Below are 13,923 nucleotides of genomic sequence, written 5' to 3'. Positions count from 1 at the left end.
GGTTTGCTGCAAGGACAATTACACAGAAGTGAAAGTAGAGAAACACATTCATAAATGAAAAATGACCCTTTACAAATAAGTAGGCCAATGTCAGAATTAAAATAATCGCAATGAGAAATCCAGACTCTTTGACAAACAAAAAGAAAACTCGAGAAAAAAAGTAGGTTACCTGTCAAAATTAACACGGACCTTTTTTGCTTCTGCTGAATCTAGTGCATGGAATGGGTTTCAATAGTCATTGTATCAGCTCGGCACCTTCAAGGTGCAAGAATCAGGCTGTTTCTCATTAATGAGTCACTGGGAGTGTGGTTATGGAACCAAGAGGTTTATCAGGAAAACAAAATTTATGTTTATTGTAAATGATAATCTCAGGGTATCTTATATCTAACATCTTTCTTTGCTATTGCAATTAGTGCAAGATATCGAGAAACAAATAATTTGCTTGTACCCCATCACCTGAAGATTTTTTTCTTTTTGTTCCTAGTCATTTAATTTGAGCAAACATATCCCAACTTAATGTTTTGCATAAAATGCCTAAAGTGACAATGAGGGGGACATCTCTGAAAGAATGTACACCCCCATTCCATAAATGATTTTGTTGAAGTATAGAGTACCTTCAAATTCTACATGAGACTTGCAAAAATGTCTGACAAATATATCAAAATACATTTGAATACAATAAGAAGGAATTAAGACAAGATAAAACAATGAAGATCTTTGCAATACAGAACACAGCAGATATTAAGGTGGTAAAGGTTCATGGTTGTGCCCTTTTCCCTCAAATTAGAATGGGACTCTGATCAATTTTACAAATTCATGCTTTATCTCACAAGGCATGACTCCGAATTTTTTCCATTGATTCAGTTAATCAGTTACACCAGTTCAATAGTTTCAGGGAATTTGATTATTCCTAAATTGAGTAAATGCTATTGCATGCTAATGCAACCTGTGAAGGCACAGTTAGCGCAACGCTCTTGCAGTACCAGTGACCCAGGTTCGAATCCAATGCTGTCTGTAAGGAGTTTGTATGTTATCCCTGAGTCTGTGTGGGTTTCCTCCAGGCACTCCAGTTTCCTCCCATCTTTCAAAAAAGTACGGAGGTTGTAGGTTAATTGGGGAATTTGGGGGGCATGGGGTCATGGGCCGGAAGGGTCTATTACTGTGCAATATGTATGTCTAAAAGTTGGGAACCAAACAGCACAGTGTATTATCTTAAGAAAAGAAATCACCAGAAGTTAGAGGCAACTGTGAGCTGCCCTGTTCCACATGTTGCCTAACAGCTACTCCAAGCAATGACAGATATCCTCCTCACCTAAGCACATATCCAAGGCTCAGTACTGGTGAGACATGACTGAAATTCACTTTCCCAAATGCACAATCAGAGTTATTTACATGCCTAGATGATGATACCAGCAAAGGAAAATCAGCCCAAACAAGTCTTTACCCCAGCATGTCAGCTACTCCACTTAACTGATACTTGGTAGAATACAAATGTTTTTGCTTTTCAATTCATAAACTATCAAAGGTTTTTCTCCCCAGAGAAGAATTTGGTAACGGAAGAACAAAATTATTCATTCTTTATGGCTATGTTGAAGAAATATTTTTAATTTTCAGAAAATGTAATTTAATTTAGAAATACAGCACGTTAATAGGAACTTTCACCCCATAAGCCCGTCCCACCCAAATTCACCAATTAACCTACAAACCCTGCAGGTTTTAGAGGATGCGAGGAAACTGAAGCATCCAGAGAAATCCCATGCAGTCATAGGGAGAACATACAAACTCCTTACAGAAAGCACCAAATATTAGCAACTTACAATGCAATATATCATAATGAAGTAAAGATCTTATTAAATTCATAACAATGCATATATGGATAGAACCTGGGAACAAGGGAATAATTTACTTTGATTGTGCTGTATTATAGCTCCCACTCCTCAAATAGTCAAAAGGATTTAGAGGAGCAGATGTGCAGGGAGATCACAAATAGCTGGAAGAATAATTGGGTAGTATTACTGGGGGAATTATAACTTTTCTAACATTGATTAGTAAAGTTAATAAGATTGTCAAGTTCTACATAAGTTAGAGGTAGCGCCAATGCAGTCAGTGATGGATGAGCTAAGGTCAGTACACGAGTTGAACTGGAACAGGGACAGTTCCAGATACCCAACAAAAGCCAGGCATAGCTGGGGTCCAGACTGTACCTGTGGCTACATCCTGGATTTGGAGGAAATGAGAGAAGTCAAAGGAGAAGTTGTTAAGGAGAAGTTAACTTCACTGCCAACATCCACCCAATCCTTCAATTTACCTAGAATATTTATGACAACTTTCTCCCCTTCTTTGACCTGTCTCCATCACGGGGGACAAATAAGCCATGGATATCTATTACAATCCACTGATTCCCACTGCTTCCTATATCTCTTTCCAATCTGTCACTTGTAAGGACGCCACACCCTTAGCTCTTTTCTTCAACCTCCACCCTATCTGTTCCTATGATTACGCCCTCCACTCCAGAACACCCCACCAGCCTCCACATCTGACAATATCTGTGTGATGCTAGTACCAGGAACATCTTGAGTTCAACAAGAATATCTGTAGATGCTCAAGTCAAGTAGAATATACAAAAATGCTGGAAAATCCAGCAGGTCACATAACATCCATAGGAAAAAAGGCAACCAACATTTCGAGGGGGTAAAAGAGAAAGATGCTGAGAAGTGAAGGGATGAGGGGAGAGGGCTAAGAAGGGTAGCTCTCTGAAAGAAAATGGAAGGGAAAAGGGGTGGAGACGAGGAAAGGAGACAGAGCGGAAGGGAAAGCGAGAGTGACTTGGGGAGAGGATTATCCAAAATTTGAGGTCCATATTGATATCATCTGGTTGGAAAGTGCTGCAAGAACAGAAAGTGCAAAATTTATCCCTTCATCCTTCATCTATCTCTATCCAGGGCCACAAACAGACCTCCCAGGTGAGGCACAGCTTTACATGCATGTCATCCAATCTAACCTAGAGCTTTGGCCTCCTCTATATTGGTGAGACCAAAAGCAGATTGGTGACCATTTTGCTGAACACCTACATTCTATTTTGTGGGTCTAAACTTGAGCTTCCTGTGGCCAACCATTAAATTCCCCCAACTACTCTGACAATGACATATCTTGGGCACATTCACGGTCAGGGTGTGGGTGGACATAAATTTGAGGAACAACAGGGGTGATCTCACAGAGGTTTACAAATTATGAGTGGAATAGATTGGGTCAATACAGAGAATCTGTTCCCCAGAGAAAGGAAATCAGTAACCAAAGGTTTTAGGTTTAAGTTGAGGGGGAGAGATTTAACAGGAATTTGAGAGGTTGTAGTGGCTACTACGGTAGAGCTACTGAAGTAATACAAAAAACACACGCCAGACTAGTCTACTCAAGACTGATTTATTCAGGGTTTACAGGCTTCTTTTATATCCTGCATGTTCCGGGCTCCACGGGACAAGGAGGGAGATCACTATGAGATGGCTGCCGATCCACGGGACCGACAGGTTTAAATTTAGCCTTGTAAGTGTCCCGCACCTTCCGGCAGGAGACTCAGTATCTCAGCGCACCATTCCTCGGCACTCAGTATCTCTCCTGAGCGGTCCATTAGGTGAGTATGCAGCCGTCCGTAATATGGTTTCGCACGCCTGCAGAACCGCACCGGTGACAGTTTGCAAGGTTGCTTTTTTTATTTTGCACAGTGGGCATGGGTGCATGGAATAAACTGCTGAAGGAGGTGATTGAGGCAGGTACAATTGCAATGTTTAAGAAAAAAATTCAATAGATACAAGAATAAGATGGGTTTGGAGGAATATGGGTCAGACACAGGCAGGTAGGACTAGTGCGGGTGGGACAATTTGATCAATGTGGATAATTTGGGCTGAAAGGCCTGTTTCCATACTGTATGACTCCAGGACTCTGTAACACATCATATGCCTCTCGAGCAGCCTGAAACTTATCAGCATGAACAGTGTTATTTCTAATTTTAGGTAACCCTCCAATCCACTCTGAGTCCATTGTTTCCATTTTTTATTTTAAAAAAATGTTTTAAAAAATCCCCTATCATCCTGATGGTTTCTCCTTTTATCTGATTCTCCATCTCTCTTATCTTCTATGCTATCACCTTTGACTGCCCTCTAATACTGTCTCTCATTTATAATTGTAATATTTCTTCTTCATGATAAAGTGTCCAAACACAAAACATTTCTACCCATGGATGTTGTATGACCTGCTGAGTTCCTCCAGCAGTTCTTTGTCAGCTTTAAATAGGACATTTTAAATCCAAGAGTACTTTCATCCTCCACATAATGTGATGTTGTTAAGAGGTTTACCAATGACCATGGACCAGGATTGGGAAAGTCAAATGTTTGACCAGTGTAAAGCAACTTGATTGGACTAAACTCAAGGATAGTTTTATCGAGGACAAATATATTTTAGCACTTCTAAATATTGTGTAAAAAAACATTTCCATCTTGAGAATTCATATATTTAACAATTTCTGGAGCCATGTTGTCAGAGACAGTATCTTGACTCATTGGAATAATTTTTAAAAATGAAGTTATCGTTTTAACTTTGTTCTGGTGTTCGCTGATGGCCCTGTTATTTAACTTTGTTCTGGTGTTCGCCGATGGCCCTGTTATTTAACTTTGTTCTGGTGTTCGCCGATGGCCCTGTTATTTAACTTTGTTCTGGTGTTCGCCGATGGCCCTGTTATTCAACTTTGTTCTGGTGTTCGTCGATGGCCCTGTTATTCAACTTTGTTCTGGTGTTCACCATTGGCCCTGTTATTAACTTTGATCCATGCATGATTTTAGTCTTTTTACCACCAGTATTTTTCAGTTCCCACAAGTCTACCTTCCTTCCATAATCAACTGAATGTGCCAATTTCCTTTTATTCCCCTTTGCTCTGCATCTTACGCCAGAAGGAGGGCTATCCTAACTTATTCAACTCTCACTGATTTGCAGAATTTGATGCAAAACTTGAAACAAAACATTCCACTGATAATTCCTTCTGAGCTGGAAAAAATAGCCCATGTACATAAAAAAAATTATCAATAAAGTCTACATCCTGATAACAAATGGCATAAACTCTCTCATGTGTATGGAAAATTTGTTACATCATCCGATTAATGTGACTTTCTGCAAGTGCAGATCCATTTCTTGGTGAGAATTTGCTCGGTAAGATGATGGAATTAAACATTTGGGGATTAAAGTTGATAATGATTTAAATAACTTAAATAAATTGGTCTATTTACCTTTACTAAATAAAATTAAAGAAGAATTAAGTAGGGGAAATAACTTGCCTATAACTTTAGTAGGTAAAGTGAAATGCATAATGATGAATATCTTTCCAAGGGTTTGATATCTTTTTCAGTCAATTCCTTGTTGGATTCCTCAAAATTTTTTTAAGGATTTTCATTCGAGTATTAGGAAGTTTTTATGGAAAGGAAAAGTGTGTTTGGAAAAATTGACCTGGACATTTGAATTAGGATGTTTGCAACTTCCCCATTTTAAGAACTATTATAAGGCAGTTCAATTGAAATTTATTAATGGGATATTTGATGAAGATAAATCTCCAGCCTGGGTTAAAATAGAATTGAATAAAATAGGAGAAAACTGTATGCAGAACTTTATTTACAAATGGAACTCAAAATTGTTAATAGGAAGTAGAGATACGTCTATTTTGAAACATTTGATTGAAACTTATTTAGGACTCTTACTTGTGCACTTTATTGATTTTCTTTTTGTTCTCTCTGCATTGCAGAGTCATTTTGTTTACATTTGTTATCTGTTTACTGTTCTTTGTTTGTTTACATTTAGGTTTTCTTGCACTACGATTTAGTGGTAATTCTGCCACGCCTGAGTAGAGGGCTTGGAAATCCATCCTATTTCACATTACAAGGATGTAATGTAGTGAGGTTGTCAGTGAGTTATTAGGTCTGTCTGACATAATGCAGGAGAGGACAAGAAGCATGGACAATTGCTTATGAAAAATAGGTGTAAATGGATTGAATTTCTAGTCTAATCTTGTTTGGAACATGACTGCAATATCTGAAGCAGTGAGTACATCACCAATGTTGGAAAATCTTCAGAGGATTTTTTTCAGAAATTATCTGCATGCTTTTAAAACATTGATTGATTGAGGATATGGTAACATTCTACAATTCCATGCGTTAATTAAAACTGGTCATACCTAGATCATGACCATTTCTCATTATTGCGACAGTTCTTTCATAATCTTGCGGCATCATTTCTTGCACACTGGCTGCCCCATTTGTTGAAGACAATGAACCTCCATTGAACTTGTCTGCATTCTGAAAGAAAACAAAATACTGTACATCACAAGCAAATTAACATGTCATTCAGATCTCAACACTTGCATCTGGATAATTTCAAAATGAAGAAAATATTAATTTTAAATACCATTCATCGCAATCACTTCATTCTTGATTCACAGTACTCATAACTATACCATACAGAAGTTTCATATACCCACATAGGAACAGTGAAAAAGTTGAAATAATTATGCAGACCACTAAATCACATACACTTTATTAATAAAATAAAAATGTTCAAGCAAGATTTATTCTTCATGACAACATTGTTAATTTTTTAATATTATTCTCAGGACCTTAATGAGGTTTTGCACCACAAGTTTAAAGTGTATTTCAATTCAATAATTTGCATAGTGGTTAGCCAATGCTATATCAGTGCCAGTGACCTGGGTACAAATGCAGCACTGTCTGTGAGCAGTTTGCATATTCTCCCTGTGTTGGCGTGGGTTTCCTCCTGGTGCTCCGGTTGCCTCCTACCCTTCAAAGCGAATGGGGTTGTAGGTTAATTGGTGTATTTGGATGGCATGGGTTCATGAGTTGGAAGGGCCTGTTACGATGCTGCCGATGAATCTTCAAAAAAAACGTAAAGGCATAAAGAATGGACACAAATGTTGTGGAGCCCAAGAAGGTCCCTCATACTTAACTGCATAGAAAATCTCATCAGTTAATAAACTTCAGAAAAAGGTTCATGCAGTCTGCATCACCTCAGAATTCAGAATTCCATTTTATTAACTTTATGATGCTACATCAGTTTGTGTGGGCCAAGATAAGTGCTTACATATGAATGAAAAATTAGTCAAGCAATTGGCAATGAAGATAAAGCCTTTACACCTGAGGAAGCTATATATGGTCCAGCAAACTGAGCAGAATAGTGAGAAATTGATGGTTAATCTAAGGACTCATGAGGTCTTGCATTCGGGTGGCACAACAAAACAAGTTAGGGTAAGGGCAGAATTACGAGAAATAGAGTGGACATGGGTGCGGACTTTATCAATGATAGTAAGGGGAAAATTCACGTTTATTAAAGGGCATTTCAGACATCCCAGAGTGGAAGGCCTCATCAATGTTGTGGAGGCAAAGGAATTCCAATAAATGGATGGCATCCTTACAGAAGATAGGATGGGAAGAAGTACAATCCTCTTTCATGCTTCAGAGGTAGCTGTGTGAGTCAGTGGGTTTGTCATAGGTATCTGTGGATCATATAGCCCCTGAGATAGGGAAGTCAAGGAACAGGAGAGAGGTGTCGGAAATAGTCCAGGAACATTTAAAGCTACGTGGAAGTTGGGAGCGAAGTTAATGAAATTGTCAAGTTCTGTCTGACTACAGGAGGTGGCACCAATGTAGTCATCGTTGTAGTGGAGGAAGATTTGGAAGGTGGTACCCGAGTAGATTGTTCCACATATCTGTCAACTTGACAGGCAAAGCTTGGGCCTATGCATATGCCCATGCGTATACCCTGGCTCATAAGGAAGTGGGAGGATTTAAAGGAGAAGTTGTTGAGGGTGAGGATGCTCTGCCAAGCAGAGAGGGTTAGCTGATAGGGACCGAACGGCTCTGCATTCAGAAAGAAGGGGATGACATTGAGGCCTTGCTGATGGGTAATGGATTTGTAAAGGGATTGCACATCAATAGTGAAGGGAACGCAGTGGGCCAGGGAATTATAATTCTTCAAAGCGGTGGAGATCATGAATGGTGTGCAGGATGTAGTTGAGAAGAGACTGGATGAAGGGGGAATAAGATAATGTCAAGATACGAGCAGACAAGTTCAGTGGGGTAGGAGCAGGCAGAAACAATGGATCTTCCAGGGCTGTTATGTATGTGAATTTTGGATAGGAGGTAGTTTCCCAACTCCCCATCTGCCAGTTCCTATCAGGTTGGGGTGGTGGCAGGGAGATCCTCTGAACTGACGTCAGGAAAATAAATAAAAATACTCAACAAAAATAATGTAACTTGATGCATTCTTACATATTGGGTAGAATAAACTAGGCACATTCTGGAATCTGTAAATTTAGAGAACCTCATCCTTTAAGAACATATAATTAAATGATCCTTACCTCATTTGTATTATAATGATATAAAGGTGAAGTTCTAAGAAGTTGACTATTAGTTGTACTTGCAGTTGTTAATTGAGAGGGTTCATAATATTCCATCTGATCATTTATCCATTGCTGATTAACTGTTTCACAAGTTACTGGGTCCTCCTCGTTTTCATTGTCCACTAACATTTGCTGCTGTTTGTAATTTTGGGACCATTGATCTTCTGTTATTGTTTCGGTTACCAAAAATTCAACTTCATTGTCAACCTTACTGGACTGCAAGTTCAAGAAATTTAAATCCATCTCAGGTTCATCAACTAGTTCTTCTTGGGAAAACAAAACATCTTCAAATTCCTGATGGCAATAAGAACAAATGTATTGTTAGTTTTAGTTTATATGAAAATATTGAATATTTTTCCTCGGCATTAAAACAAACAAAAAATTTAAATCAAAATTATTTTAGTCAGAAAAATATTGGGTGGAATTCATATTCTTCCTTAATTGTAACTCTACAATTCATTTTAAATGGTGTACCTTATTTCTATTTTTGATTATAAATATTAAGAAAGTTCAAATGACAATTCCAATGATCACTTGTTTCAGAGAAATCTGTTTGCTAAATCATTACCCTTTATAATGCAAGTTTAAATTTAAAATTGAATTTTGTAGAAAAATATTTAAAAGCAAATTTGCCTCAGGTCTGGCCTATGGGTGGGTATTTTGCAAGGGACACACAGTGGCAGCCTGCAGAGCTGCTGCTTGACAGGTCCAAAGATATGGAGCTCCATAGCTCTCTGGAAGTGGCAACACAAGAAGGAAAGAAAAGAAGACATATGGCAAACTCACCTTCATCAGCAGTATAAAAGTTGACAAGACATTTACCACAGATATCACATTTGGAGTATTATGTGTAGTTTTAGTTGCCACATTACAGGAAGGATGTTGGGGTTTTGGAGAAGGTGAAGAAGAGGTTCTCCCAGAATGTTGCCTGCATTAGAGAGTGTTTTTCAGAAGAGGGTGTTGAACAAACTTTTGTTTGAGTGTCAGAAGCTGAGGGGTGACCTGATACGAATGGCAAATGAAATTTTGTTCCTTAATGTGGACACACCAAATACTAGACTGTGAGAGGGGAAAGTTTAGGGGACATGTCAGGTGTAAGATTTTTTTAAATAAATAGAGTTGTGGGTGCCTGAAATGCATTGCCAGGCATGGTGGTAGTAGCTGGAACAATAGGGGCATTTACGAGACTCTTAGACAGGCACATGGATGAAAGAAAAATAAAGGGCTATGAGGTAGGGAGGGTTTTCGGTTTTTTTTTGTAGGTATATATGTCAGCAAAACATTGTAGGTTGAAGGACCAATATGACTTTGCAATGTTCTATGTTCAATGTTCAATGTTAAAGGCAAGATGGGTGGGCTCCTGGGGAGCTTTTGGAAGCAGAAATGATAGAAATATTTTAAATGCATTTGGACAAGCTGAAAATGGAGGGATATATTCCCATGTGCAGGCAAATGGAAATGTTTTAAATTGCCATTATTGTCAATATAGATATCATGAGCTGAATGATACCCTGGCAAATTTCTACAGATGTGTGGTGACGGTCTGGTTTGGGGACACCAATACCCCTGAGCGTAAAGCCCTCTAAAAGAGTAGTTAGTGGACACAGCCCAGGACATCACAGGCAAAATCCTCCCCACTATGACTTGCATCACCAGATTCAGGAAAACCTGCTACCCCTCTACCATCAGACTCCTCACCATAAAATTCAATCAGGGACTTATTTCAGGTCTTACTTATGCACTTTTTTGATTTTTTAATTTTTTTCTGCATTGTTATCTGTTTACACTTCTTTTTGCGCTGTCTGCAGTTTTTTTTGCACTACCAGTAAGTGGTAAATCTGCCTCGCCTGCAGAAAAGGAATTTCGTTGTATGTAATGTCATGTATGTTCTCCGACAACAATTTTGAAATCTGAAGGGCCCATTCCTTTGCTGGACCGTTCTTCATCCTCATGCTTTTAATTTACATTTTAGATATCTTGCACCCTTCCTTTTCTGTGAGTTGCTGTATTATCTTGCCTTTACCTCACTGCCCACATTTCTTTCATTATTTTAGCAAGACAAACTTGTTTTTTCTAAAATATTTGCATTATCCAATGATTTATTCTGCATATGATTCACATACTAGCAATCAGACCATAACTACATATCACCTTTCTTTTCCAACAATCCTATTCAAAAGTCATCTTATCTTTCAGTCCTGACGATGATTTACCTCTGAAATATTACAAGTGCTGACTGGTCTATTTCTACATGTACATGTATTATAGATTGATGAGACTGGTGCCTCATATTTAGATTGGTTTAGTGTTGCTCCTGGCAGGTCTTCCATATTCCTCATTGACAAGTTTTGTTCCAGTAGAGGCAGAGTGAGAGAAATAGTCAATTATCATGGACTAGAGTTCTGTCGCTGAAGGCCTACAATATTTCTCGTATTTGAACTGCTAGTGCATTCTGAACATTCCATTTAGCACGGTGGTATTGCTACACGTGATGGGGGATATTCTCAGTGAGAAAATGGACTTCATCTCTACAATGCCTGTGTTGCCTGGGATAGAGGCATCTGCTATATGCAGACTGATGAGGACAGGCACCTTCGTTCTCCTATCACTTGCGGCAGCCATGTTCTTCAGCTTTGTCATTGCTGGTTCTTCTACAATGAATGTTGGATGCTGAAGTATCCAATTAAAAGTGTTCTCCTCTAAACTCCTCAGTCTTTTCACTGTACTTCCAAATGGTGATTCATCAGCTGAGGAAGTGAGATGTTGGATTCAGGAACAGGGTTCCTTGTTTACACTGAAACAATTCTTGATGTTTAGAAACCATATTAAGTTTTCCTATGGCTACTCCTTGAATGCCAATTACTATGGATCTAGCCCTGTTAGGTCTGCCCTATTGGTGAAAATGGACATACACAATAATGGAAAGGTTAAGGACTTTGGTTCAAAGATGCAACTAGTCGTGGCAGAAAACACATGTTTATCACAAAGACTTAGGACTGAAACTATTGAGTTTTGTTAGCATCCATGGCTTGGTTGATGCCGAATGTAGCTTTTATTACATGTTATGCTAGAATTTTGACACTGACTAGTTTGCAATGTTTATTCCAATCACGCTACCATCTCCCCCACTTTGCCCGCCCGACTTGCACTCCTGGTTCCCCCCCCCCCCCGCTTGTCTGACTCATGCTGCCGGTCTCACCCCCTCGCGCCCCAACTTGCAGTGTCGTCTCTCCCCATCGCCCACCACCCCCCCCCCCCCCCCCCCCCCCGACTCACGCTGACGTCTCTCTCCCCACTTGCTGGATTTTGGAGCTTTCCAGATTTCAGATGTCCGGATAAAGGATAGTGTACCTGTTCTAGCATGTTCTGGTAGAAGTCTGTTTCACTGTCTTTTGCCTTGTTTATCAGTCTTTTCACAGTCTGTACAGATTTTTCCACTAGACCATTGGACTGTGGAAGATGAGGACTTGACGTGGTGTGTACAAAGTCCCACTCTTCGGCAAACTGTTGGAACTTTAAATTGCAAAACTGGAGTCCATTGTCAGAGAAGACCTCACTTGCCATGCCATGACTGGAGAATTTGGCTTTCATACCTGTTATTATAGCATCTGCAGTGGTGGTGTTCAGTTCACACACTTCTGGATACAGGAAGTATTAGTCTGTGACTACAAGATAGTCCTTCTCTTGACATTCGAATAGGTCAGTGCCTACCATCTGGTAAAGTCTGTATGGTGCTGGATGTGGCTTTAGTAGTTCTGCAGGATTGATTGCTTGATATCTCCAGCACATTGTACAGTTTGACACTTCAATTGTTATATCGTTCTTGATTCTTGGCCAGTACATCACCTCTTGTGCTCTTAAACTTTTCGATTCCAAGTTGTCCTTCATGGATCCTTTTTAGCATCTCTTTTCTCAGACTCTTTGGGATAAGGATTTTGCTTCCTTTGTAGATGATGTCTTCAACCACTGATTGTTCCACCCTGCAGTTCCAGTACTATGAAACATCAGGTGAGCAGTCCTGCTTCATGTTGGGCCAGCCATCCACCAAAGATGTTTTTTCTCAGTTGTCTCAATGTTTCATCTTTGTTTGTCTCTGACTTTATGAGTTCCATTTTTGCATCTGATATGGGCAGTGCACTTGTGATCATGTCCACGAAGGCATTCATGTCTTCATCCATTTTGGTGTTTGCAGATTCTCTCATGTCAACAGCTCGAGACAACGTGTCTGCTGTGTACATTAGCTTACCCAGAGTGTATAGCATTGCAGTCTAATCATCATTCTTCGTATTCTCAGTGGATATTCATTTAATGGATTTTGGAACAATGCAATCAAGGGCTTATGGTCAGTCTCTATACTGATTGCTTGTCCTGACACAAACTGATGAAATCTTTCACAGGCGTATGTGATGCTGAGCAGCTCCTTTTTAATTTGAGCGTATTATGTCTACGCATCAGTCACTGAGCGTGATGCATATGCAATGGGTTGCCAGTCATCATATTTTTGTAGAAGAACTGTACCAAGGCCCACTATGTGATGCATCTGATGATATCTTGATGGGTCTCGCTGGGTCATAAAACCTCAGAACTGGTTCCTCTGTGAGCAGTTTCTTTAGTTCCCTCCATGACTTTTCATGCTCAAGATTCTACTCCCATTCAATGTTCTTTTCTTTTAGTCTTCTCAATGGAGCCATCTTTTCTGAGAGGTTGGATATGAATTTACCCATACAGTTGACTATTCCATTAAACCTCTATACGTCCTATTTGCATTTTGGCCTTGGCATGTTCCCATTGGCGGACACCTTTCTGGGATCTGGTCTGATGCCCTCACTGCCAATAATATCTCCTATAAATGTTAGTTCCATCACCCCAAGTTGGCATTTCTCTCTATTCAGCTTATGGTTTGCTTTCCTTGTTGCTTCCAGCACTTTCTTTAGTCTATCACCATGCTCCATTCTCATGGTTCCCCATACCATGATGTCATCCATTGAGGTATCAACTCCGTCCAGGTGCTCATAGACCATATGGATAGTTTTGTGATACACTTCAGGAGCTGAGGCAATTCCGAATGGTAACCTTAGGAATCTGTATCTTCCAAATGGACGATTGAACATGCAGAGTCTTGAACTTGCTTTATCCAATTTTAGCTGTCAAAATCCTGATGATGCATCTAACTTGCTGAAATACTTTGCATTTGTAAACTGTGACATAATTTCTTCACACATTGGAAGCTGAAAGTAGTCTTTCTTATTGCTTTGTTTAGATCTCTTGGATCCAGGCAAGTTCTAAGCTTTCCATTCTTTTTGTCTACGACAACGAGTGAACTCACCCATTCCAGTGACTTATCTATCTTCTGAATCACGATTAGGCTTTCCATCCTTTCCAACTCTGCCTTTAGTTGCTTTTGAAGTGCAAATTGAACTTTTCTGCATGGATGTATTATTGGTGGCACACATTTATCCATTCTGATCATGTGT

At 39.5% G+C, this 13,923-nt stretch overlaps 1 protein-coding gene across 10 annotated transcripts in view; it reads right to left on the bottom strand.

Moving 5' to 3' along the window:
* Positions 1 to 13,923, bottom strand: part of patj (PATJ crumbs cell polarity complex component) — a 307,050-nt gene that overhangs the window by 175,147 nt on the left and 117,980 nt on the right. For all 10 annotated transcript variants that reach the window (XM_069938547.1, XM_069938545.1, XM_069938548.1 and 7 more), the window contains 2 exons: positions 8,408 to 8,743; positions 6,212 to 6,332 (listed from right to left, as the gene is read on the bottom strand). In XM_069938547.1, the coding sequence (XP_069794648.1) occupies positions 6,212 to 6,332; positions 8,408 to 8,743 (457 nt within the window). The remainder of the gene's footprint in view (positions 1 to 6,211; positions 6,333 to 8,407; positions 8,744 to 13,923) is intronic.

Source organism: Narcine bancroftii, chromosome 5, assembly GCF_036971445.1.
Source record: "Narcine bancroftii isolate sNarBan1 chromosome 5, sNarBan1.hap1, whole genome shotgun sequence".
In the NCBI taxonomy this organism is placed as follows: Eukaryota; Metazoa; Chordata; class Chondrichthyes; order Torpediniformes; family Narcinidae; genus Narcine; species Narcine bancroftii.
Note: the sequence above shows the minus strand (reverse complement) of the source record. Positions and strands in the feature narration are given on the sequence as shown.